Genomic DNA, 27,314 nt, shown 5'->3' with positions numbered 1-27,314 from the left:
CAAAAAAGTGAATTCTGTTGACTAGTTAATGTTATTTAAAGATGGCACGATAAAATTGTGAACATCTCGGCTTGCAAATTAGTTTTAGTTGCCCGATCTTCGATTTCTCGTTTTAAATGCATATTTTATTTCTTAACAACTCCTTGCTTTCAGAAGTAACGATTTTAGGAGAATTTTGAATCCAGTATAACATTTTAATTTTATGTTTCCAAAAGGGATGTTGGTAGTTTTAGTCACATAGTCCTGTCACTGCTTTTCTTTCTTTCTTAATCTTTTATTTTTTTTATATAAATTGAAAATTTCAATATAAATTTATTTCTGGAAAAACAATACCACTTATGCATATAATTCCATAAACTTAGAAAATGTACATCACTCTTTAGGCCACGTTTTCAGTTCTAATGATCTATTTTTTGTGTCCAAGGTCTCTTTTACAATAAAACATTTTATTTAATGTTCAAAGTGGACGGTTTAGAAATAAAACGCTGTTTTTCTTTTGCGGTTGGAAGGACAATGTTTATACATATCGAAAAAAACAGATCTGTATAATGAATATTTTAAATGAAATACAATTAAAATCCCCAAATACAAGCTCAACTTTATGTTGTTTTTCATTGACATGCGCACTGAGGAACATCCGGAAGTCTGCACCGCGCAACCTCAAAGAGAGCGTAACGTTTGATTGGCTACGAACGCGGAAATGACTTCTTCCATTTAGCTGCTTCGGGTGTCAGGAAAAATACTGAAAATATATTCCCATTGATTTAGAACGAATCATCTCGTTCTCATACATGCTTCAGACACAGGAAAATCCGTCACGTTAGAGAGAGAACTGACAGTTGTAGATCTTGCTGAAAACCAGTCAGCTTCGTCTCCTTCTTTTCATTTGACCCGTCTGTGTCTCACAGCTGGTCGGAGCTCGCGATGGACGCAGACACAGACGGTTCTGGAGGGCCAGATGAGTCTGGGAGGAGGCGAAAGGTGCATGGTATGCTGAAGCTTTACTATGGGCTGGATGAAGAAGGAAAGATCAGCGAGAAGTCGCAGTCTCTGGATCCCTGCGACATCAACGGGCCACATTTTGACCCGGAGCTCTACCTCAACAAGGTCTGCCAGTTTCCTGTAAACTCGATTTATAAACCTTCTCGAATCTTCTTGCACATAGCAGAGAAACATCAAAATGCTCGTAATTCTGATCGTTTTGAGGTGACATTTAGGTGACAGTCAGTTTGATGTTTCTTCAGCTCAGGAGGGAGTGCTCTCTGGCTGAGCTGATGGATCAGGAGACCTGCATGGTGAAGCAGATTCGATCTCTGGACAGTGACATGCAGACTCTGGTCTATGAAAACTACAACAAGTTCATATCTGCCACAGGTGAAGAATCCACCTTTAAGAAAACGCCAGTAAGTTACGCAAGCATGAGAAGATGAGCCATCTTTTTTTGTCCACAGACACAATAAGGAAGATGAAAAATGACTTCAAAAAAATGGAGGATGAGATGGACTGCTTGTCTGCAAACATGGCTGCGATCACTGACTTCAGTGCTAATATCAGCGGCACGCTTCAAGATCAGCATGCACAGATTACAAAACTCTCAGGTAAGATTTGATCTCGAATTGTTTTTGTAAATGTCTTTCTTTCTGACTTCATTCTGGTTGTGTCCCTCTGGTGTCTTCTCACAGCGGTTCACACTCTGTTGAGGAAGCTTCAGTTTCTCTTCGAGTTGCCTGCTAGACTGAACAAGTGTCTGGAGCTGAAAGCCTATGCTCAGGCAGTGAGCTTTCACCGCAGAGCCCGCTGTGTGCTCCAGCAGTACAGCCACCTGCCCTCCTTCAAGGGCATCCAGGACGACTGTCACGCCATCATGGACATGCTGGCTCAGGAGCTTCGACAAAGGTTTAGGTGAGGACTGTAAGCCGACAGGAGAGAGTGTAAACGTTGGGAAATGGGAGCAACGGTCCCGCCCACGACTCAGCGATCCGGCGCCGTTATTCGCATGACCCGCCGGGCAGCGTCCGGGAAACCAAAAGTCTTTAGGCACCACCGGCACGGACACAAAAAGGATTGACAGATTGACAGATCCTCGCTGATGAACTCCTGCTGCTCTGCAGGAACTCTTCTTTCTCTTTCGGCTTTTCCCATCAGGGGTCGCCACAGCGAATCATCCTTTTCCACCTCACTCTATCATGGACATCTTCTACCCTAACATTAGCCAACTTCATGTCCTCTGTTAAGACATCCATGTATCTCCTCTTTGGCCGTCCTCTTGCCCTCCTGCCAGGCAGCTCCATCTCCAACATCCTTCTACCAATATATCCACTATCCCTCCTCTGAACATGTCCAAACCATCTCAGTCTGGCTTCTCTGACTTTGTCGCTAACACAGGCAACATGAGCCGTCCCTCTGATGTACTCGTTCCTTATCCTGTCTAACCTGGTCACTCCTAAGGAGAACCTCAACATCTTCATCTCCGCTACCTCCATCTCAGCCTCTTGTCTCTGTCTCACTGCTACCGTCTCTAACCCATAGAGCAGAGCTGGTCTCACCACTGTCTTGTACACCTTTCCTTTGAGTCTTGCTGGCACTCTTCTGTCACACAACACTCCTGACACTTTCCTCCACCCGCTCCAACCTGCCTGCACTCGCCTCTTCACCTCTTTTCCACACTCCCCATCACACTGAACTGTTGACCCCAAGTACTTAAACTCCTGCACCTTCTTCACCTCAGCCCCCTGTAACCTAACGCTTCTACCTTGATCCCTCTCGTTCAGACACATGTATTCTGTCTTACTACGACTGACCTTCATGCCTCTTCTTTCCAGAGCAAACCTCCACCTCTCTAGCTGTTCCTCCACCTGCTCTCTACTCTCACTGCAAATTACAATGTCATCCGCAAACATCATTGTCCAGGGAGATTCCTGTCTTACCTCGTCTGTCAGCCTGTCCATCAGCATAGCAAACAAAAAAGGACTCAAAGCTGATCCTTGGTGTAGTCCCACCTCCACCTTGAACTCCTCTGTCTGACCTACAGGACATCTCACCACCGTCATACTACTCTCATACATGTCCTGAACTACTCTGACATACTTCTCTGCCACTCCAGACGACCTCATACAGTACCACAGCTCCTCCCTCGGCACCCTGTCATACGCCTTCTCTAAATCTACGAACACACAATGCAGCTCCTTCTGACCTTCTCTGTACTTTTCCATCAACATTCTCAAAGCAAAAATGGCATCAGTGGTGCTCTTACGGGGCATGAAACCATACTGCTGCTCACAAATCTCCACCTTCTTCCTAAGCCCGGCTTCCACTACTCTTTCCCACAGCTTCATTGTGTGGCTCATCAACTTTATTCCTCTATAGTTGCTGCAGTTCTGCGTGTCACCCTTGTTCTTAAAGATCGGAACCAGAACGCTTCTCCTCCATTCCTCAGGCATCTTCTCACTCTTTAAAATCCTATTGAACAACCTCGTTAGAAATTCCACTGCTGTCTCTCCTAAGCACTTCCATACCTCCACAGGTAGGTCATCAGGACCAACGGCCTTTCCGCTCTTCATCCTTTTCAGAGCCTTCCTAACCTCATCCTTTCCAATCTCTGCTACTTCCTGCTCCACAACAACCACATCTTCCTCCCTTCTTTCCCTGTCATTTTCCACGTTCATCAGCTCCTCAAAATACTCCTTCCATCTTTTCTGTACACTCTCCTGGGTTGTTAGCACCTTTCCATCTCTGTCCTTAATCACCCTTATCTGTTGCACGTCCTTCCCATCTCTGTCTCTCTGTCTGGCTAGCCTGTACAAGTCCTTCTCTCCTTCCTTTGTGTCTAACCTGTCATATAGCTCATCGTAAGCTTTCTGTTTGGCCTTTGCCACCTCTCTCTTCACTCTACGCTGCGCTTCCTTGTACTCCTGTCTATCTTCCTCAGTCCTTTCTACATCCCACTTCCTTTTAGCCAACCTCTTCCTCTGGACGCATTCCTGTACTTCCTCATTCCACCACCAAGTCTCTTTACCGTCTTTCCTCTTTCCAGATGACACACCTAGCACCTTCCTACCTGTTTCCCTGATAATCTCTGCTGTAGTTTCCCAGTCATCTGGAAGCTCATCCTGACCACCCAGGACCTGCCTCAACTTCTGCCTAAATTTCTCACAAGTTTCTTCATTCTGTAGCTTCCACCACTTGGTCTTCTTTTCTGTTTTCCCTCTCTTTTTCTTCCTGACCTCCAGAGTCATCTTACACACCACCATGCGGTGCTGTCTGGCTACACTCTCTCCTACCACCACTTTGCAGTCATTAATCTCTCTCAAATGACCTCGTCTACATAGGATGTAGTCCACCTGGGTACTCCTACCTCCACTTCTGTATGTCACTCTATGTTCCTCTCTCTTCTGGAAGTAAGTGTTGACTATAGCCATTTCTATCCTCTTTGCAAAGTCCACCACCATCTGTCCCTCCAGATTCCTTTCCTTCACACCAAACCTGCCCATCACCTCCTCATCACCTCTGTTGCCCTCACCAACATGCCCATTAAAGTCTGCTCCAATAACAACTCTCTCTCCTCTGGGGAAACTTTCTATGACCTCATCCAGCTCACTCCAGAATCTCTCCTTCACTTCTAACTCACAGCCAACCTGTGGCGCATACCCACTACTACATTCACCATCACCCCTTCAATTTCTAACTTTAGGCTCATCATCCTGTCTGAGACTCTTTTCACCTCTAGAACACTGTTTACAAACTCCCCCTTCAGGATCACTCCTACCCCGTTTCTCTTCCTATCAACACCATGATAGAACAGTTTGTATCCTCCTCCAATACTACGTGCCTTGCTGCCCTTCCACCTTGTCTCCTGCACACACAGTACATCTACCTTCCTTCTCTCCATCATGTCTGCCAGCTCTCTGCCTTTCCCTGTCATTGTGCCAACGTTAAGAGTCCCTATTCTCAAACCTATGTTCCTGCCTTTTCCCTTCTCTCTCTGGCCACGGACCCTTCTGCCTCCCCTCTTTCTTCGACCAACAGTAGTCAAATTTCCACCGACACCCTGTAGGTTAACAGCATCGGTGGCGGTCGTTGTTAACCCGGGCCTCGACCGATCCGGTATGTCTAAAGTGTTGTGGATGATTCGCATGGTTATTTTGGCAATTTTTACGCCGGATGCCCTTCCTGACGCAACCCTCTCTATTTATCCGGGCTTGGGACCGGCACAGAGGCAACTGGCTTGCAACCCCTGTGGCTAGATTTGCTGCTCTGCAGGAACTATGTCCTAGAAATCGACAAAGGTTTTTTAAAGTTTCTGCTAAAAACGTTATAATCGTAATTAAAAAACCCTGAGAACATTTTTAATATAGATAAAAAGATGATCAGAGTTGATCTTTAAGAAACATGAAAAAAAAAAAACCTTTTCACCAACATTTCAGCATTTTCTTCGTTTTTTGATTGTTTTCCAGGGATGGAGGGACGAGTGCCAAGGATTTGTCCGAGTGTGTGGAGCTGCTCCTTCAATTGGACGAGCCTGCAGAAGAACTTTGTGACAAATTCCTGAGCCATGCTCGGTCTCGACTCGAGGCTGACCTGCAGGGCCTGGAAGCGGAGATACGACCATACCCCACTGCTGTGAAAGATGCTTCTGCACGCAGGTCTTCAGCAGGATCACCGACTGACTCCTCCCCTAAAACCAGCTCCCTTCCCTCTCCCACTCCAAACACTGACATCTTGGAGTTTATAGACCGAGGCTGCAATGAGTTTGTGAGCAGCTTGTGTTTAGTTATTGCCTCCTATCAAGAATTGTTCATCAACCACGCTCAGACAGGTGAACTGGCATCCAAGAATATCCCTCAGATGGCAAACCGGAAGCTGCACGTGTTTGTGGACGATCTGGCTGCTCAGTATTTCTCGCTGGTGGAAAGGAGGATACAAGAGGAGAAAGGAGTCAGCGATAACTCCCTCTTGGTCCGTGCACTCGACCGCTTCCACCGCAGGCTCCAGGCTGTTTCCAAACTGCTGCCGAACTCCACCGTCCCAAACCAGGGCACAGAAATCGTGATCCGAGCAGCGACGGAGCGGGTGAAGCAGTACCTGGCTGCCCTGCAGAGTTTCTACATGGACAGTCTGACGGATGTGAGGCAGGCTCTGGCGGCGCCTCGCCTATCTGTGGCCGGAGGGACAGGGTCAGGGGGTGGGCCTCATCTAGGGGGAGGAGCCACCAGCAGAGATGCTCCAAACAGTCTGCCGGAGCTGCTGTCTATCCTGTCGGCATCTATTCTCAACCAGATTAAATCTGTATTGGCTTCAGTGCATCTATTCACAGCTAAAGACATCACATTCTCAAACAAACCATACTTCAAGGTAATCATTTTATGTTCAAAGTGGAATATAAAGTATAGTTTAAGTTTTTTCATTACGCTTTTCTCATATATTAACAGTAATTTCCTGTTCCTCCATCCAGGGGGAGTTCTGCAGCCAGGGGGTGCGTGAGAGTCTGGTGGTGAACTTCATCAAGTTTGTGTGTCAGTCCTCTCGTCAGTTTTGTGAGAGTGCAGGTGACAAAGGAGGTTCCACTCCCCCAGCGCTCCTCCTCCTTCTGTCCCGTCTCTGCTTGGATTTTGAAACCTCTACCATCTCCTACATACTGACTCTTACAGACGAACAGTTCCTTGTGCAGGTTTTAAAACTGCTTTGATGCAAATACTCTGGAAAAAATATGGTTGATGTTTTGTGTAGGGAAAATACTCATCTCTTTTTCTCGTCTCCCTTTTTTTCAGCACCACAGTCCTGTAACTCCTGTCACAATTTTGTGTACAGAAGCCAGAGAGGCAGCGCAGAAACTGCTAAACCATTATGTCAAGGTTGTGTTCTCAAGAACTCAGTCTTCATTTAGTGGACAGGACGACCGAATGCCTCGACAGAACCATTTTATTTCTTCTTGTTGTTTGCGCAGGTTCAGGGTCTGAACATCTCCCAAATGTTACGAAAGAGTGTGGAAACACGAGACTGGGTCAACACCATCGAGCCGCGAAATGTTCGTGCCGTAATGAAGAGAGTAGTAGAGGACGCGACCTCCATCGATGTTCAGGTAAATCTTTAATGACCAGGTCCGAAAAAAATGGTGTTGTTGACATTTTCTTGTGGCATTTTTCTGAGGAGGGATATAAAAAAATTAAGCCAAAAATTGCATTTCTGACAATTTCTTTATTGAAATGGTTGTTAATCAGGGGCAGAAGAAAAAAATGCAGTTTATAAAAGATTTTATTTGTGAGGTAAAAAAACATGCTGGACAGGCCACAAGCTTCTCAGCTCCACTCCATTCTGATACATCCACGAACGTCAGTTTTCCTCTGGATCAAAACTGTACCGCTGGATGGCTCAAAAATTGCTCGCCGTTTTAGTTTGACTGAGGGTGTGAGGGGCTGTAAGATACCAGTGTAAACAGCTGGATGATGGGAAGCGGGGAAAAGGCTTACTCCGTGCCAACAGACTCACTACTCGGAGGCAATTTTCTAATGATGCTGCTGCTGTACTGAAACTGTCATAGAAAACTACACCTTTTTTTTTTTTTTGTTAGGTAAAAATGGCATAATCCTAATTAAAAGCATTGCCACTTTTTGATTTTAGGTGGGTCTTTTGTATGAAGAAGGTGTGAGGAAAGCCCACAGCAGTGACTCCAGCAAAAGAACCTTCTCTGTGTACAGCAGCTCCAGACAGCAAGTCCGCTACGCTGCTAGCTACACTCCAAGGTAAACATGCCCGTCATGAGTACATAGAGTTAAAAAGGAGAGTTTTGTCCCAGTTCAACCTGCTTTTAATTAGATTTTCTGTTTCATCTGTAGTGCTCCAATGGACACAAATCTGCTCAGTAACATCCACAAGCTGTTTTCTGAGAGGATCGACATCTTCAGCTCAGTGGAGTTCAACAAGGTGAGGAAGCTCTCTGCACAGAAAAAAACAGCCTTTATGCAGAAACACAAAATTAAGCTCTTGGCATAAGTGCAGTAAAGAGGATCTTTTTAATTGCCACACCTGCAAATAGACTTTTAAAGTCCTTTTAAAGTTATTTTTACCCTCTGTTTCCTATTACAAGTCAAAATATGTATTTGCTTTTATAGAACTAACTTGAATACATGTATTTTAAATGATTATAGAGAGAAGATGCAAAGAAATGTTAGTAAATGTAGGGAAAGGCACCAACTTTGAACCTCCTACGAACTTTAAAAAAATGTGTCTGCAGCTTGAAGTAATCTCCTTCCCAGACTGCATAAGGAGGGGATGATTGCTTTTCAGCTGCAAAAGGAAAATCTTTTAATAAATAAGTTCTTTGCTCTTTTTAAAAAAAAAAAATCTTGATTTGCGTTTTTCATGTGAGACTAATGAAATTTATCATTGTTTGCACCTTTCTCCTCTTTTAGGTGTCTGTGATGACAGGAATTATCAAAATAAGTCTGAAGACATTCCTGGAGTGCGTCCGCCTGCGTACCTTTGGCCGCTACGGCCTGCAGCAGATCCAGGTGGACTGCCACTATCTGCAGATGTATCTGTGGCGCTTTGTTTCTGACGAGAACCTTGTGCATTTCCTGCTGGATGAGATAGTGGGAAGTTGTGCTCATCGCTGTCTGGACCCTTCTCCGATGGAGCAGAGTGTGATCGAAGTCATCTGTGAGAGAGGCTGAGGTTTAGCCTGAGAGTTTAGAAATCATACCCTGGCGTTTTTTTTTTTTTTGTGTGTCATATATTGAAATGATACTGTAGACATATTCGCCACATGTGCTCATCAACTTGAGAGAAATCAGCTAAAGCATTGTAAACACTCTTGATTGTAAATGGCTCTTCATTTCTAGGATGCCACCTTTGAAGTGCAGACTATTGAGTTTGGATTTACATTTTTATTTCATGCAATATACTGACACTATAATCCTACAGATGCTTCTTATTAAATTTAATGTCACTGAAGAATTTTAAATCAATGAATAAGATTGTTCTGTGATAATACTAATATATGCAATTAGGGGAATACTTAGCTGTACAATTTGTAATCGGTTAATTGATTCATTGTCCCGTACATGGAGCAAAACCTGACTGTAGTTAATTGTGGTCAGTATATGGTCTTTAATAAAATATGGAATTTAAATGTTTTCCTCAACAAAAAGTAGATTATTAAATATGTGAAGTCATGATTAACCGTTCTTTATGCCTCAAAGTATTATGGATACCGAGCGAGCTTCGTAAGCTAGGTGTGTTGCTCAGGAAAACACTCGCCACTTGGTAAACACGTCTAATTGGCTGAAGAGAATTGCCCCGCCCTCTTCTGATGGAAAAGACGGATGTAATTGGCTGAGAGAAACAGAGGTGTTTACTTCAAGGACTGTCAGACTACGGACGCGACGATAACGAGTATCCACTTTCTGAACTAAGTTCCCCGCACCGGTAAGCATCTTTACCTTTAGTTTTGCTGTCTTAATTTTCTGGAAAGCCCTGGCTTCGATTATGATGCAAACTCAACAAATCTAAGGAGCTGAATGACAATTGATTCATGGTTTAAAATAGAACAGTTTAAGTGCACGTGGAGGAGACGTTGACACTTGAACTTAGACTTCTCGAATAAACTGATCACTTTTAATACTTAAAACTCAAATACAAAAATAATCAACATATTGAATGGTTACTAAAACTATTTCTCAGTTAATAACATTATTCCCGTTGACACGTAAAGGCCTCAATGCTTTTCTGCTGCATTTTGCAATTGTTTTATCAGATGATCTGATTATTTTCCATGTGGTTTCTTATGTTCACAAAGATCATATACGACTTCTGGATACTTTTTGGGAAGTTTGGGAATAATGGTGTCGTATTGTTATGAAGCAACATACGTGGACTATTTGCTCAGCACAGTCAGTGTGTTCCTGATTTTTACCAATAAATCACTCTCCACTCAGCTCAATTTTTGCACAAAATAAAGACATTTTAACTCTGATTATTATGTACTTTAAACCAAAGTCATAATTTGGTGCAACATTTTTTGGAGTTGGACATCCTCACCTGCAGACTCATCTGAATTAAACACCTGAAAGAAGAGATCTGCACCTTTATGTTATTATGTTAAATGTAAAATGTGTTTGTCAACTGAATGTTTGTGTAATTCCGAATTAATGACAGAAGCTCTGGTAAAGATCTTATATGAGAAAAAGTTGAAAAAAAAAAAAGCTGGATCAAGTTGAACATCTTATTTAAAAAAAAAAAAAGTGGAAATCAAATAATTGTCATACTGCATGTTTTTGGCACACAGGAGCAGAAAAATGGGATTAGATGGCAAAGCACCAAATCACAGATTAAGACATGACACACAGAAGGAGTTTGGAGGAACTCTAGGTAAGTCAACGCCATGTTTCTGATACTGGAAAGAAGAAATCATCATTTCACATTTTTTTGTTGTTTATATCTCATCAATGTTGTTAAAGTTTTCAATCTTCAGCTTCACCGTTTCACTGTTCCGAGCTGCATTTGCAAACGAGATTAATTTAGGAATTGCGGCTTAGATTTCTTGCATCTAAAATCAGATTTTTTTTGTCAGTTAAACATTTTTCATTAAATGCTTAAAAATGTAAAACCATTGCTTGAAGTTTGGAGAAAAGACTTTAATCTTAAAATATATATTCCATAAAAACCCATTTCATTTAAAAAATAAAATCACGTGGAATATACTAACTTTACTCATTTCTGATGTTTTCCTATTACCCTGAAGTCACTATTGGTTCTTATGGGATAAGTTGTGGTATCCATACATCTTAGTAGGGCGCTTAATAGTGTCCTTTTTTGAGATTTAACTCATATTTCTTTTGAAGTCACCTCAGAATAATTAATGGGCGCCTTTTAAATCCCTTTATTTCTACTTTATTTTGCTCCATCAAGGAGTTTAATGACCCAACCATTAATATCCAATTTAATATATGTATTTCTGCTGCCCCTATCTCATTAACAGGATCCCAAATTTCCTTAAATTTATATACATACCTTGGTCCATGTTTTCTGCCCTGTAGTTCAGCATCGGTCCACTAGGGGCAGTAAAAGAGCTTTTCATGCTCATTTTCAAAATGTCTGCTTCCATGAAATCTCAAACCCACTTTTGTTGGGAAAAGTGTAGCTAATTTTCAAAAGATTAGGGTGAGAATAACCCATCTGTCGTCATTCATGTATTAAACATGACTACTTGCTGTATTGAAAGAATGCAAAATCTGTTGATATTGAATTCTTTATAATACAGCTGACAAAGTGCCGTCGACATTTTTTTCATCTTAAACCAACATTACGGGGCATCACGGTGGTGCAGTGGTTGGCGCTCTTGCCTCACAGCAAGAAGGCCCCTGGTTCAAGTCCGGGCTGGGGGACCTGAAAAGCAACATCAATGGGGGACCTTCCTGTGTGGAGTTTGCATGTTCTCCCCGTGCATGCGTGGGTTCTCTCCGGAATCTCCGGCTTCCTCCCACCGTCCAAAAACATGCTTCATAGGTTGATTGGCAACTCTAAATTGACCATAGGTATGACTGTGAGAGTGAATGGATGTGTGATTGTGGATATTCTACCCTGCGACAGACTGGCGACCTGCCCAGGGCATCCCCTGCCTTCTCCCATAAGTGGCCGGGATAGGCTCCGGCAGCCCCGTGACCCCGAAAGGGAAAAACGGTATGGAAAATGAATGGAAAAAAAAACTAACATTACCAAATTTCCCAACTCATCATAATGTATATGATGTGAAATAGAAAAAATATAGCAAAATTTCTTTTATGGAATTCATCAAAGGGTTTAAAATACATTGTAATTCCAAAATATTTAGTTTTATTTCTGTTGATTTTATTTCTTGTTCATCAAGATTATTTGATGTAGTGAAATTTACAGCTTTAAAAAAAATCTGCCTCCATCCCATCAACTGTCTGACTTATTTTCCTTTTCAGGTGCCGTGTGCATTCCCATATTTCTACCACTGACTGTACTATTCCTGATTGGCCTGAGTCGAAGTCCAGAAGCGAGTGTGCTCCAGTGGCCTCCTTCCCTTCCCTCCTACAATCAGCTGTTGGACCCTCTGGCTCCTGTGCTTCTGCTGGGGTGGATCGCTCTGCACATCCTCCTCTACCATCTCCCATTAGGGAAGGTGAGAAATATTGTGGTATCCAGAAATGCATGTTGGGTCAAGTGTTCATCACTTTTGCTGATTTTAACTGGGAGTAAATTCATGCAGCATTTGCTAAACAGGTCTCACTGTAGACATTGATGATAATTGTGATTGGATGAGAAATTCTTTGTTTTAGAGATGAGAGATGTGCTTAAGGCTTTTTATCAAAACCACTGACATTAAAGAAAAGTCAAAAACAGTCAACAATTTCCTTTATAATCTGTTTCATGACATATGAATATATAGCCACAACAAAGACTCAGGAAGGTAGAAGAACAACCAGACTGACTTTATTGAAAAGCTTTTATTCTGGCTTCATCAACCCACGTAGATTGTATTTTTACATCTGCTCTGACTGCATTGAGTGACTCCTGTTATACAACACTATACCAATGTACATGGCTTATTAATAATATTCTGGGCTGTCTCTGTTTATAAAAACCCTGTAGGGAATTCTGCCCTAGAGTACCAACATTTTACAACACAGGCTGAGAGACACTTGCAGGTCTCAGGTCTCTTCTTCTTCACATCTGAAGAAGAAGAGACTTCTGCACATCTCTGTTATTGTCAACATCTGGACCAGCAATTATTGATGATGACACATTTGTACTAAATAGACAATATTCATACAAATGTTTTTGTTATGTAAACCTAGATGTTGTGACATTTATAGTCTCTAGTCCAGAAACATAAGAAAGATCCACGTATTATTACACAAAAAGATCCACGATCCAATCTGAGCAACACAAAGAGACAAATACACAAATCCCATAATTTGTTTACAATAAACACCAGGAAGATTTTAACCCTCTGTTCTGCTCTGAAGGACTCTCTATGCCTTTCAGTCTGTAATGTGTCCTTCTGTTGTGTCTGTCTGCTTGTAGACTCATTTTTTCTTTCACTGCTTAGTCATCCCTATTGCTGAACTTCTATAGCAAAAAACGTAAAAAAAAACAAAATCTTCACTGAAAGACCTTAATATCTTAAAAACATAAATAAAAAAGATGACCCCCCCCTCTTTTTAGTGAAATAAAAAGGGACTGGATCACTGTCTCTGGGCAGGATGCACAACTCTAGCATATTATTGCTCCTGGTGGTTACAGGTTTGAGCCAGAGCCAAACCTGTAGTTTGCATGGGTCTTCTAAGAAGGTGGTAAAGTGCTGTATAAGTATACGCCATCCACATATTTAATCATTCGGCATGTCAGTACAACCCTGTGATGGATTAGCCACCTGTCCAGGGTTTTTCCGGCCTTTGCCCAACAGTGGCTGGGATAGGATCTAACAAAGCCATGACCCCGCTAGTGATTAAGCAGGTTTAGTAAATGGATGTATAAATGGACAAGTTAGTACATTTGTCTTTGGTGTATTAATCAGAAGTCTTAAAGAGATCCTTTTATGCTGTTTTAAGGCTATCAAATGTTAAATGTTATTTTCTTTACATAAGCCAAAAAGTTTATCTTTAAAGCTGTTTTTTCATGTCTAGTCCCCTTTGAGACCAGATGTTTTCTGGTTAACGTGGCTAAGCTAACAAACTCTTGAATTCCTCACCTACCCCTACAGCTTCTCCCTTCCCCTGCATTTAGCCCTCCAAACAGAGAGTTATGGAAAAATAGGGTTTTCAAATTTGGACGTCACCACCACTCAACTTACTTTTCTCCAAAGGTATTTTATTCAAATCCAATCAAACTTTATTTCTATAGCACCTTTCTAACTCGTGCTACTTTAAGTGCTTTACATAAAAGCAATCAAAATGTAAAACGAAAAAAAAAAGACAAGACATTGAACAAATATTTTGTCTAAAACTCATACAGTGTTCAGACACACGCACACACAGACACACAGACACACACACACACACAGACACACACAAAGCTTGGTAAGAAAAATGCTGCAATGTAGAAATCTGGCTTTGTACTGAAGTGGGGAAAAGATATTTTGGGGACATGTCCACATCAGTTACCCCCACTGTAGTTCACAGAATACGTTACCACAGGACACCCCCGACCTAAACATAAGAGCCAGACCTGGGAGATCGCCAGACAGATCGACAGACTTATTTTTCCAAAGTATAAATAAATTCTTTCACGTCTTTGCAGGTGTCTGAAGGGTTGGTTCTCAGGGATGGAACACGACTCAAGTATCCCATTAATGGTATTCTTGGCTTTTTGCTCTTTTATTTTCATCATTTATTTCATATTCATTAAACCGATGAACAGATAGTTTCCAGCAATGATTTACAGAAGTTGATCTTGTTTAGAGGGAAAGTTGTCTTTTGAAACTGTGGCTTACAGCAGTTTGGCTTAGAATTGTGTCTTAACCTTTCTGCTCTATTAGCTGTGTAGACTTTTCCTGCTGCGTCGCCACATTTGTTGTTATTTGTTTCTTCCCCAAGGTATCCACGGCCTTTGTGTCAGCGTCGCGCTCCTGAGTTTGTTAATGTGGCTGGGTGCTCCCCTCGGGTATCTGTTTGAGCTGCTCCTGCCTCTGGCAGCGTCTGCCATAGCGGTGTCCTTCCTCCTCTCCATCTACCTCTACATCCGCTCATTTTGGGCTCCCTCCCATGCTCTGGCTTTGGGCGGAAACACAGGTGAGAGGCTGAGTATTAAAAGAAATGCCAACCTTAAACAGCACCGTGCCTTGGTAAGCCCATGTTTGTGTTGTGAGGGTGGAAGAATTTTGGTAATCCGTTGAGTACTCGTCTAACAGTGAAGCTCTGCAGGAGCTTGCAGGCATCCAGTATTGACTGAGTGTTGTTTTTTTGTTTTTTTAAAAAACACCTTTGTACGGCTGCTGTATGCTCTGCTGCATCCAAAGACAGAAACCAGCCAGCGGTATGAGTCATAGTCTCAGAGGAGAAATTTCATCAGTTTGTAGAAGGAAAGACACTTTGAGACTAATAATGTTTTCACTCTGGTTAGAGAAGACAAAAAACAGGGAGCAAAACTAATCCTGAATGGTTGCAGCTTTTTTACACATGATCCTCTCAAATTTCCTGTTTAAAGCTATTTAAAAGGGTATGAAGTGGGGCAAAAAAAGTATTTAGTTAGCCACAACTTGTGCAAGTTCTCCCACTTAAAAAGATGAGAGAGACCTTTAATTTACACCATAGGTATACCTCAACTATGAGAGACAAAATGAGGAAAAAAATCCAGAAATTCACATTGTCTGACTTTTACAGGATTTATTTGTCAATTAGGATGAAAATTAGTATTTGGTCAATAACAAACAAGCTAGATTTCTGGCTCACAGACATAACTTCTTCTGTAAGATGATCCTCTGTCCTTCACTCGTTACCTGTATTAATGTTACCTGTTTGAACTGGTTCTGTATATCAAAGACACCTGTCCACAACCTCAAACAGTCACACTCCAAACTCCAATATGGCCAAGAACAAAGAGCTGTCTAAGGACACCAGAAACCAAATTGTTGGCCTCCACCAGGCTGGGAAGACTGAATCTGCAATAGGTAGGCAGCTTGGTGTGAAGAAATCAGCAATTATAAGGAAATGTAAGACAAACAAAACCACTGATAATCTTCTTCCATCTGGGGCTCCCCGCAAGATCTCACCCCGTGGAGTCAAAAATTTTTTTTGCTCACCAACAACGGTGAACAGAAATCCCAAAACTACACGGGGGAACCTATTGAATAAGAGCTGGAACCAAAGTAACAAAGGCTACCATCAGTAACATACTACACCACAAGGGACTCAAATCCTGCATTTCCAGACGTGTCCCCCTGCTAAAGCCAGTACATGTGCAGGCCCGTCTAAAGTTTGCTAGAGAGTATTTGGATGATCCAGAAGAGGATTGGGATGATAACGAACCCAAAACAGAATTTTTTGGTAAGAACTCTACTCCTCGTGTTTGGAGGAGAAATAATGCTGAGTTGCATCCAAAGAACACCATACCTACTCCAAAGCATGGGGGTGGAAACATCATGATATGGAGCTGTTTTTCAGCAAAAGGACCAGGACGACAGATCCGTGTTAAGGAAAGAATTAATGGGGCCATGTGTCATCAGATTCTGAGTGAAAACCTCCTCCCATCTGCAAGGACATTGAAGGTGAAACGTGGCTGGATCTTTCAGAATGACGACTATCCCAAAAACACTGCCCGGGTAACGAAGGCGTGGCTTCATAAGAAGCATTTCAAGCCAGTCTCCAGATCTCAACCCAAAAGAAAGTCTTTGTTACCCAGTGGCAGCCCTAAAACATCACTGCTCTGGAGGAGATCTACATGGAGGAATGGGCCAAAATACCAGCAACAGTTTGTGAAAATCTTGTGAAGACTGTTGCCGTTGTCAACAATGGGTTTATAACAAAGTATTGAGTTGAATCTTTGTTATTGACCAAATACTTATTTTCCACCATAATTTGCAAATAAATTCATTAAAAATCAGACAATGTGATTTTCTGGATTTTTTTTTCTCATTTTGTCTCTCATGGTCTCTCATGTCTCTCTATGATGGAAAATTACAGGCGTCTGTCATTATTTAGGTGGGAGAACTTGCACAATTGATGGATGACTAAATACTTTTTTTGCCCCACTGTAGTTTCCTAATACAAATGACTACAAAAAGTTGAAGAGTAGGTGTGGTCACATGACCCATTCATTTTCTGAGGGTCACTTTAAAACTGTGTTTTAAATTGTCTGATTTTGCAGTCTTAGCTGAATCTGACATCCCTAAAATCAAAGGTTTCTGAAAGTAAGAACATGGCTAAACAAGACAAGATCATCATCTGACCCATCTGACCCCACCCCCTTTGCTTTCCAAACAGGAAGTACCTGCTGGTGCAAAGAAACGAAAATCCCATAGACTTCTGTAGAGAAATGAACAGATATTACCCACTCATTTTATTAGTCAAAATAACCATTCTTGCTCTGACACTTTTCATTAAATGTTTTCCTTAGTGTAAGTTATTCAAGTTATAAAATGACCAATCAGGTGTCTCAATAAAAGTAGGTGGTCTCACATTAAACAACTGGAAGTTTGATTGACAGATTATCTCAAGCCAACTTTTAAGTAGTAGGGGTGTGGCCTTTTAACAAGCTCATTCCTGATTGGCGAGAGTGATTGCCATGGAAATAATGACTCAGACCAATCGCTGCTTACTGATAATTTCTGGTTCAAACATGGCAGCGTCCATATCACAAAAAGATAGCAAATGAAGTGGTTTCCTTTTGTTGGAGCCAGGAGTAAACCATTTCCTATGGGTGAGGTCACACTCATAAGAACCAACCATTGACACATACAGTCAATGGTTGGAGCTCAAAAAGTGAGGCCCTTTGAGAGCTGATGAGTTAAAGGTCACCCGTCAAAATGCACAACATTTAGAAAAAGAAAAGAAAGACAGGAAATATTGTATTTTTGTTGATAAATTTAAACCGACGTTAACTTGAATAGTCATCTGCAGTGGACCCCTTGTGGCTACTTGATGAAATGCAATCATCTCCAGTTACTTTGACTTAAATAATAATAATTATTATAATAACTGTTACTTTATTTATCCCACAATGGGGAAATTTTTCTCTGCATTTTACCCATCGCCTGGGGGAGCGGTGAGCTGCAGGCGACCTGCGCTCGGGTGGCAGTAGCATTAAGGGCCTTGTCCAAGGGCCCTCACTGGGTGATGGTAGTTGCTCGCCATTGAAATAGTAATTGCCCCCATTACCATTGTTCATTTCCCTCCGGGAATCGAACCCTGGTTTCCTGCGTGGGAATCTTTCACCTTAACTAAAGCTTCAGTCTGGAAGACGAGCAGTTTTCTCTTTGGTTATATTTTCCTCAAAACATCCCTTCATGCCACAACTCATTTAACACAACATATTAAATGCTAATTATAGCAGCTGGTGCCTTTTTTTCGTTTTGTTCTGATAAAACAACAATAAATGCGTCAAAAGCCTTCCAGGTCCAGACTATGTAAAGATTTGGTAAAAACTCAGTCAGAACAGTTCACTTTCCGTCACACAACCATTGTGTACGTATAAATTAAGCAGAATGAATAAGCTTAAGACTCATACGTTTTGGGTGATAATGAAAAATGTTGGGGGCTTTTTTTTGGCTATAAAGGAACACTCGCTGCACTTTTCAGGTCAATATAACCTTTTTCACATCAGCCCACGGTTGGACATGTCATCGCATAAAAGCACAGGCAGAACTATTACTGCCAATAACAGGTTTCTGTGTGTGTGTGTATGTGTGTTTGTACACTTCTTTTGCTGGGCCATCTTAATGGACTGCAGGCATCAGCTGTTATACAAAGAGCTATTTTTCTGTGTGTGACATGAAAAGGTTTGCTGTGAAATGTCTGCAAGCCCCCACAAATGAATGAAAGGATTTTAATGAACATTAACTGCTTTCAACTACAAATAATTTACAAATGTTTATTGGTCTCACTCAGTGTGTCATAAGTTCCGTTTTCTGGTTCGTTACCAACTTTTTAATTTACTGTCTGCTCTTTTAAAGTCATATATGCATGGATAGAAAGAAAAAATGCATTTGCATCATTGTTTTTATTTTTCAAAGGAAATCCTCTGTATGACTTCTTTATTGGACGGGAGCTGAACCCCCGCATTGGAAACTTCGACCTGAAATACTTCTGTGAGCTCAGGCCAGGTTTGATTGGCTGGGTGAGTTGAGCAGCAGAAACGGTCCAGCTAACCCAAGCCTTCTGGGGATTTCCCTTGTAGATCTTGGAAGAGTAAAATCCATGGTTTCATTGCTTTTGACAAGTCACAGATGTACTGAAGCTGCACAAATCATGACGCTACCACCACCATTCTCTACTGTTACTACATTGATCTTTTTGTGTTGGTTTCAGAACTGACTAGATACCAAATGTTGGTCAAATTATTTAAACACAGTTATTGTCAAGACATTTGAGTGATTGTCTAGATATTTTTGCCAAAAAGTCTTTTTGCTCTTTTTGGAAAGAAAAATCTTTCTTTTTGAATTTTATTATGTCTATGGATTCATTTGTTTGTCTTTTTTTATTGATTTACAATATATTACCAAAACTGAAGTGCTGTCCCTTTCCTAACCTATATAGTTCAATCAAATGTAAGTCCACCATTTGCAGCTATTACAGCCTCAACTCTTCTGGGAAGGCTGTCCCTGTTGGTGGATAAGGCCTGGCTCTCAGTCTCCGCTCTAATTCATCCCAAAGTTGTTTTATCGGGTTCAGGTCAGGAATCTGTGCAGGCCAGTCAAGTTAATCCACACCAGACTCTGTCATCCATGTCTTCATGGACTTTGCGTTGTGCTCTGGTGCACAGTCATGTTGGAAGAGGAAGGGGACGCTCTAAACTGTTCCCACAAGGTTGGGAGCATGGAATTGTCCAAAAGGTTTTAGTATCCTGCATTTAGACATTTAGATCCTACATTTATCCTACATTTAGAGTTCCTTTCACTTGAATTAAGGGACCAAGTCCAAGTCCTGAAAAACAAGCCCACACCATAGTTCCTCCTCCACCAAATTTCACAATCGGCACAATGCGATCTGAAATGTACCGTTCTCCTGAGAACCTCCAAACTCAGACTCGTCCATCAGATTGCCACATGAAAAAGCGTGATTCATCACTCCAGAAAAGGCGTCTCCACTGCTCTAGAGTCCAGTGGCTATGTGCTTTACACCACTGCATCTGATGCTTTGCATTGCACTTGGTGATGTGTGGCATGGATGAAGCGCCTCGTCCATAGAAACCCACTCCATGAAGCTCTCTGCGTTTTGTACTAATCTGAAAGTCACATGAAGTTTGGAGCTCTGTAGCAATTGACTGTGCAGTCGGTGACCTCTTTGCACTGTGCTCTTCAGCATCTGCTGAAACCTTTCCATCAGTTTAAGATGTCTACCACTTCATGGCTGAGTTGCTGTTGATCCCAAACTCTTCCATTTTGTCATGAGAGCTGACAGTTGACTGTGGAACATTTTAGAAATTTCACCACTGGATTTGTTGCACAGGTGGCGTTCTATGACAGATTTCACGCTGGAATTCACTGAGCTCCTGATAGCAGCCCATGTTTGTAAAACAGTCTGCATGGCTGAGTGTTTGATTTAATAGACCTGTGGCCAGACCAAGCGATTAAAACACCTGATTCTCACCATTTGGATGGATGAGCCAATACTTTTGGGAATATTGTTTATGTCAAGCATTAAAATGATTTGAATACTGCAACAAAAATTACAAAACACTGATGCATCAAACCCATTTTAGATATAAAGTAATACATTTATTAAAAAATAAAGAAAAAATTAAAGATGTTACAAGATGACGCCGTCTTTTTAAACGTGTAATAACTTATAATCATAAATGGATGTTTTTGCTTGTTCTTGATTCATGAGCTCTTATTTTTACAGTCATATAAGAGTGTAGTTCTTTACATGTTGTTTTGCTTCTTTTACAACTTTCTGAACGAGTTTTTGTTGTGACCTTAAGATTCTCCACTATTCCAATTCATCTTTATATGTAGATCGTGACTCCCATAGTGACTAATTTCCCATCAGAGGTATTCACATTAAGTCACTGTTGGGTTCCTTCTTAAGGGTGACAATATTTTGATTTGCTTTTAGCTTCTGTCAATTATTCAACACAAAACAGGCCGAAGTTTAAATTACAAACAGTTCCGTGTTGGTAAAATAGTGAGGGTGAAAGAGAATTCCACTACAAAACAAAACAATTTGGATGAATAACTGATGAACTCTTTGAGAAATGGATGGCTGCGTTCATTCAAAACCATGGGACAGATCTCAAAATGACCAAAAGGTGGCAATATTGCTTTCTACACAGTTTGACAGCTGAACTTTGAAGCTTTGTCAAGTGTTTGAGGAAGAACATCATCTTTATCAGTCTTATCACAGAGAACATGACATGTATTCAATAATATAAACATCCCAACAAGAAACCTATTAAATGCAATTAAGAGTTTCTCTAGTCAGAAAGGAAAAGCAACACAGAAACTGTAAAGAATCAAATTATGCTGGAAAATGCTGTTTTGCCCTCCCCTCTTTTTTTTTTCTTTTTTTACAGCGTAGACAGTCAAACATTTGCATATGTGAGTGTTTCAGTGCCTCCAGTGTGTGGGCGAGCAGAGAAAACGTTGAACCACTATCTGGCGCCAGACAGTCCATGGATTATTTTCACTTCCTGCTAATTAAACATTCTGCATTTTACATTTTCTATTAAACCTTTAAATGTAAAAACTAAAGCCTGCAGGGGGGAAGAAAATGAAAACACCAATCACGTTAAAAACACGAATGGGCTGTTTTTCATGAATAATTTTTTTACATATAAAAAGGCTTACAGGTTGCAAATCTGTGCAGGAGGGAGGTTGAGACTGAAAACACGGAGACATTTGAATGTCTGCAAGGCTTTCAGGGAGCTGAACCATAGTGTTACACTCTGATCACATTACATGGACTGAACCATCAATAAATTAGTCTGGAAATTAGTTGTCAGATTAGTTCATGATAGAAACAAGAGGTCACTCACAGACAGCCTTTTGTGTTTTTTGGTGAACCTTGTAGGGGAAACACCGACAGGTTTTAGAAAAGGTTTGTTTTTGGATCAGGTGGTGATAAATTTTGGAATGCTGATGAAGGAGGTGGAGCTCCGAGGGTCCCCCTCCCTTGCCATGATCCTGGTGAACAGCTTCCAGCTGCTGTATGTGGCAGATGCTCTGTGGAATGAGGTGAGCGGAGCACCAGAAGCACATTTCTGCCCGTCTTCCTGCAGAGGCTTGGAGATTTCCCTTAAATGTTTCATCAGGAAGCAGTCTTAACGACCATGGACATCGTGCACGACGGTTTTGGGTTCATGCTGGTCTTCGGGGACCTGGCCTGGGTCCCGTTCACGTACGGCCTGCAGGCTGCCTTCCTGGTTGTGCACCCACAGACCCTGACCTGGCTCAAGGCTGTATTTATACTCTTGCTGAACGGTGAATCTGGTTTTGGTTTGGTTGCAAAATGTCGTGTTGCTAAGTGAACAGTTGATGATCAAAGTGTTGGGTTTCATTCAGGTATGGGATATTACATTTTCAGAAAATCCAACTCGCAGAAGAACCAGTTCAGGCGAGACCCGACTCATCCAAGTGTTACTGGTCAGTTACTTCCAGATTTCACATGAATTTACAATTTTACAAACAAGCTTAATCTCATTTCATTTGAGTTTTAGGTGGAACAATCTTTCTTTATTATTATCATGACTTTTAATTTAGGAAAGCAAGCCTTTTTGAAGAATGAGCTGCAACTGTCCCTTTCAGGTCTGGAAACAATTGCCACGGCAACAGGGAAGCGTCTGCTAGTGTCTGGCTGGTGGGGTTTCGTACGTCATCCCAACTACTTGGGGGACCTCCTCATGGCTCTGGCCTGGTCCCTGCCCTGTGGTAAGAAAGTGGTGAAACTCTCTGCTGTTTGTGCCCAAAAGTGATGTAGATAATATATATATTTGATAAAACCCAGCTCCATCTGTTGTTGAATAGGATTTATCTGATCAGCCCAGTCCAACCGAAGCAGTGGTGTTCATGGTAGGACGGGCTCAGGTCAGGGTCAGCTTTCAATCATCAATCAGTGAATGCAGCTCAAGAAAATCTGTCTGTTCACTAAAGCCAAAAGGTGCTGCAGGTTTTTGGGTTGTCCGGGCCCGTGCAGGGTCGTAGAAAGGAGCGGCTGCATCTTACCGGGATTGAGGTGTGTAATGCAATTCCATTGAGGCTCGTACGGCTGCTTAAAGGAACGTTGTGAAACTGGAACGTACCATTGTTATGCGTGTAATAAGCTTATTGTGAAGTATTTTGTTTGGGTAGTGTAGTTTTACGGTGCCCTGAGATGCATGTACTGGCTCCTGATTGACCATGTAGAAATGCTGCACGGACAGAGTGGGACGTGATACATGAGTGCATGAGTGATGTAGGACATCCACACAGGCTGCATGCAAAAAGCACACACTTATCCTTTGAACGGCCATAATGGATGAAAAATCCATACGACATGCCTACATCTCACCTACGTCCCCCTAATTTACCCTTACGTGTTGTATACGAGTTCACTACGACCTGTGGCCCTCGGCATGCTTGTAGAAAATTATGCATACATATATACATAAGCTACTTTCAATCCACTCTCGGGCACGCCCGTTCATACTCTTCCAATGAAAACTCTTATTTTACTGTAAGCTTTCGTTGTGGATGGATGTGCCATTTTTCTGCACATAAGCGGGCCTGTTGGACCTAAACGTTCTGGAGTATTATCAACTAAAACAAAGCCCTGTAAAGCTACGTTCACACCACCTGTGCTCGTAGCTTAAGTCCTAAACATGAATAGTCAGGTGTTAAAAGAAACGCCATCCCATCTCAACAGAAACACCACCACTTCTCTATCTTTCTTTGGACAGGCAGGAGGCAACATGCTGGGTCAGCAGAAGAATACTAGAGCTGCTCAATGAGGACACGGGTGGCTGATATTCAGAGCTCCTCATATCGAATCTTTCATGTAGAGCTTCTTGAAAGGCTGCTGATGGAAGCTAGGAGAGGTTTGGATGAAACGGGTCAGTGTGGATCGTAAGGCTGCTCTCAGAATCCCCCCCGGTGCTGTGTTCTCATGTAGGTCACTGCAGTACTTGTAGAAGGCCAGCGTTGCATGTTTACGCCTGTTTTTATCTCTTTTGATGGTGAAGAAAGTTGGTTTGAGAAAGCAGCTGGCCTCGTTCCCCCTGAGCTGGCTGTGCAGCTCAACATAAAAGCATCCTGCTTGCTCCTGCTGAGTTTCAGGATCAACAATTTTTTCTGGCTTTGAACTAAGTCAGATGAGAGATGTCCTCTTTGTCTTGTGGTTTTCATGTTGAAAGGTGTCCGGGCTGCGCTGTGAGTCATTTCTGAGCTAAATCTAACATCAAGATCACCATCATAACTACTCAAGTCACGGAGTCGACCTTTTCCTGTTTTGGACTGTGGGCCAGAATGTAATTGATGGTATTTTTCATAATTCTGCTGTTTCATTCAGACTATTTGAGACATAAAGATTCACATAAAGAGAAAAATGATTTTTCTTGCAGGGAAGTTGGAGATTTAAATTAGATAATTTTATGCTCAGAGGGGTTAATTAACCTCTTAAGACTAATATCTTAGCTAACGCTCTACACATGTTGTCACAGGGCCCCAGTTTAGCAGAATGAACTACCGTGGTAACATAACCCAAAATATGATGTCCACGCATGTAGACGCCAGGTTTTAAAAGGTTAAACATTTTTAAATTATTTTTGTGTGAGACTTTTGTTTTGTTAAAGCAAAAATTGATATGTATCGTATTTTCGAGGGTATAGGTCACACTGGAGTTGCACCCTTTGCTAAATTATGTTAGAAAACAAAAAAAAACACACAACTTATACTATGGAAAACCCAGTACTATAGTTCACAGTACTCTCTGTTTGTATTCCAAAAAACATGAATAAATTCCATTTATTTTCAACTTTATGAATTTCCCTCATCAAAATCTTTGTCAAATCGTACTTTAATGAATAAATTGTATTCACAATTCTGCCGCTTTTTTAAGATAAGGTAAAGCAACACCGACAGTTGTGACTGAAAATGACATAAATGTTAATCGACAGCTTTAAATACAGAATATGGACACAAAGATGAAGCAAAGGAAAAGTTAGGATTAATAGCACTTTAGAAAAAAGAAAATGCTGTTTTTAACTTTGGACTAAATATTGAAATTAAAGTTAGACAGGAAGTTCTATATATATTACAATATATAATATAAAAGTCACAGTAATTTTGGTAAGAACATATATAGATATAATTCTGTTCTATATGAAAAACTAAAAAGTGTATAGATCTGTATTAAATAGTTTGTTTCTCTACATTGTTATTATAAAGGTTCAAAGAATGCAGGCCAAATGGTTGACCCTCACACATTATCACCTCGCCAGAGCTTATTGTTTTTATCGTTTTGATCCAGATTCCAGCTCAAGAGCATGAATCAGAAGGGAGACGGTGGCTCGCCCATTTCAGTTGACGCGTCACAAAAGAGCTTTTTCAAATGGCCGTTTTTTAACTGCTCCTTATGCATCATGATTCGATTAAAGAAATGCAATTTTAATCTCAAGTTCTTTTATAATTATCCTCCATCATGAGGAAAAAGCTGCAAGAATATGTTAAAAACACCAGAAAAACAATTTGCTTCAGAGTCGGTCTTTAAGTCTTTGCAATTTTCTGTTGAGAGCCTCTTTCCTTTACTTCTGAGAGCCTCTGCCTCACTCAATCCATCCTTATTTTTTTTTTAATGGAAATAAAAGAATTGATTTAGCTTGAGCTAAATGTTCTTTCAGCTGAATCTTTCAACATTAATTATTTTTTTAAAGTATTTATTCTATTCAATTTTAGTTACATAGCCCGATATTACAATAGTTGTCTCAATGTGTTTCATACCGATAATTGTATAATAAACATGAAACCATAAAAAACATGAAGTCATAGAATTCAATAGGTTATAGCTAAACTTAACAGACAAAGCTAAACTGGGCATCCCTGCCCCCCTTCTTTATTCCCCCTATAACAACAGTTAGACATGTAACAGACTCCAAAATTAAAATGAGCTTATTTAGTGGATAAAAACTGTCAAATTTCTGTTAAAATATATGTTATGGTTGTTCTAGCTTGTGTGAATTAAATTATTAACCCTTTTTTGTACGGAACTGTTGGTGTAGAAATTGAAAATCTGTTTTACAGCTGCAGGAAACCCAGCTTACTGTTTTTTCATGAGCAGTTCTTCAAACATTGACAGCTCGATTTGTGTAACAGCTTCTGTTCAGCGGTACCTGCTTCAGCACCGGGGGTGTCCATGATCAATGCCCCAAACGGAGAAAGCACGGGAATAAAGGGGAAGTCAGAAAGGAAAAAAGAGAGATAAAAGATAATAACAGTGTGTTTCACGCCAACCAGAGCCGCGCAGACAAAGACTGAAGAAACGACGACTGACAGACAAAAAGCTGTAATTACAGTCTCAAAAATGAACTCTGAGATGAATCAACACTGAACTTCATGAGTGTAATCAAACAGCCATTCACTGAAGTGCTTTTGTGCAAGAGCATCTGAGAAGAAAAGGTTACCTGTTGTGCAGAGGAGGCTGCACACTTGAAATGCGGCTCTCCTGATGTAGCTAGCATCAAATATGTCGATCCTAAAAGAAGGTGACAGTTTCTTGCCCTAATTTGTGAAACGCGAAGTGTGAGGTTAAAACTGTGCTTTGGTGGTCATGTCTTTAATTTGCATCTTTGTGTTTGTTCTCTCCAGGGTTTTCACATCTCCTGCCTTATTTCTACGTCATCTACTTCACCGTCCTGCTGGTTCACAGAGAGGCGCGCGATGAGAGGCAGTGCAAAGCCAAATATGGACTGGCGTGGGACGCCTACTGCCGTCGCGTCCCCTATAGGATCTTTCCTTTCATCTACTGAAAAAGTTGAAACATTACCACTTCTTGTCCTTAATTGACAGTTTTTTTTAATGATGGACCACAGAATGCAAACTGCATCAACAAATCCTCACATGCAGACTTTGAAACCAACAAATGCTGGAGACGAAGCGGTCAGGACCACATGTCTTTATCCCAAAAACTTGGTGAAGATAGCAGCCTGAGAAGGCTGGTTAATAAAGACGACCTTGTGTTTGTACGTTGTGTCCTTGGTGGAGTGTGTCGACGCGCTTCAGTTGCTGTTGATAAATTGAGTCTGCTCACAAAAGCTGTTTTCCTGAAGCACCTAAACCAGTCCAAACGTTTTGCAAAGTGGGCTGGATTTTATTTTTATTAAATCTATATTTTACCAGGAGGTTCAGTTGAAAACAGTTTCTCATGATTAACAGGAAAATAACACAAAAAGGTACCTTATTCAGAAGTACAAACCACTGTGGTTTTAATCACAGAAACAAATAAATCTGTTCTTCCTGTTTGGCCCTGAAGGCTCTGAAGGTCAAGTAGCCACAGGTTTACTACGGTCTAAAAGGTCATTTAGCCAATCACCATCTAGAAAGCTTAGGTCTTTGAAAGTATATATTTATATATATAAGAATATATTTGTGTCATAGATAATAAGCTGAGGGGGGGCACAAGCTTCTTGCTGTGAGCTCTCAGCAAAGGGTAAGGGGGCGGGGTTGG

The 27,314-nt window shown here is 41.3% G+C and overlaps 2 protein-coding genes across 2 annotated transcripts; both read left to right on the top strand.

Moving 5' to 3' along the window:
* Nucleotides 1-670: 670 nt before the first annotated feature.
* Nucleotides 671-9,131, top strand: vps51 (VPS51, GARP complex subunit). Its single transcript, XM_004076589.4, has 11 exons — nucleotides 671-1,107; nucleotides 1,245-1,374; nucleotides 1,452-1,598; nucleotides 1,683-1,902; nucleotides 5,454-6,351; nucleotides 6,452-6,667; nucleotides 6,768-6,851; nucleotides 6,944-7,078; nucleotides 7,618-7,739; nucleotides 7,833-7,920; nucleotides 8,409-9,131. Exons 1-11 carry the CDS (start codon nucleotides 925-927, stop codon nucleotides 8,667-8,669), a joined length of 2,484 nt encoding a protein of 827 aa, XP_004076637.1. The 5' UTR covers nucleotides 671-924; the 3' UTR covers nucleotides 8,670-9,131.
* Nucleotides 9,132-9,294: 163 nt separating this feature from the next.
* On the top strand, nucleotides 9,295-26,832 carry tm7sf2 (transmembrane 7 superfamily member 2). The gene is made up of 11 exons (XM_004076588.4): nucleotides 9,295-9,423; nucleotides 10,283-10,365; nucleotides 11,946-12,142; nucleotides 14,263-14,317; nucleotides 14,559-14,753; nucleotides 18,692-18,795; nucleotides 21,734-21,853; nucleotides 21,931-22,099; nucleotides 22,181-22,261; nucleotides 22,424-22,546; nucleotides 26,456-26,832. Exons 2-11 carry the CDS (start codon nucleotides 10,293-10,295, stop codon nucleotides 26,614-26,616), a joined length of 1,278 nt encoding a protein of 425 aa, XP_004076636.1. The 5' UTR covers nucleotides 9,295-9,423; nucleotides 10,283-10,292; the 3' UTR covers nucleotides 26,617-26,832.
* Nucleotides 26,833-27,314: the final 482 nt, after the last annotated feature.

The sequence above is a fragment of the Oryzias latipes genome, chromosome 14 (assembly GCF_002234675.1).
Source record: "Oryzias latipes chromosome 14, ASM223467v1".
NCBI lineage: Eukaryota > Metazoa > Chordata > Actinopteri > Beloniformes > Adrianichthyidae > Oryzias > Oryzias latipes.
Note: the sequence above shows the minus strand (reverse complement) of the source record. Positions and strands in the feature narration are given on the sequence as shown.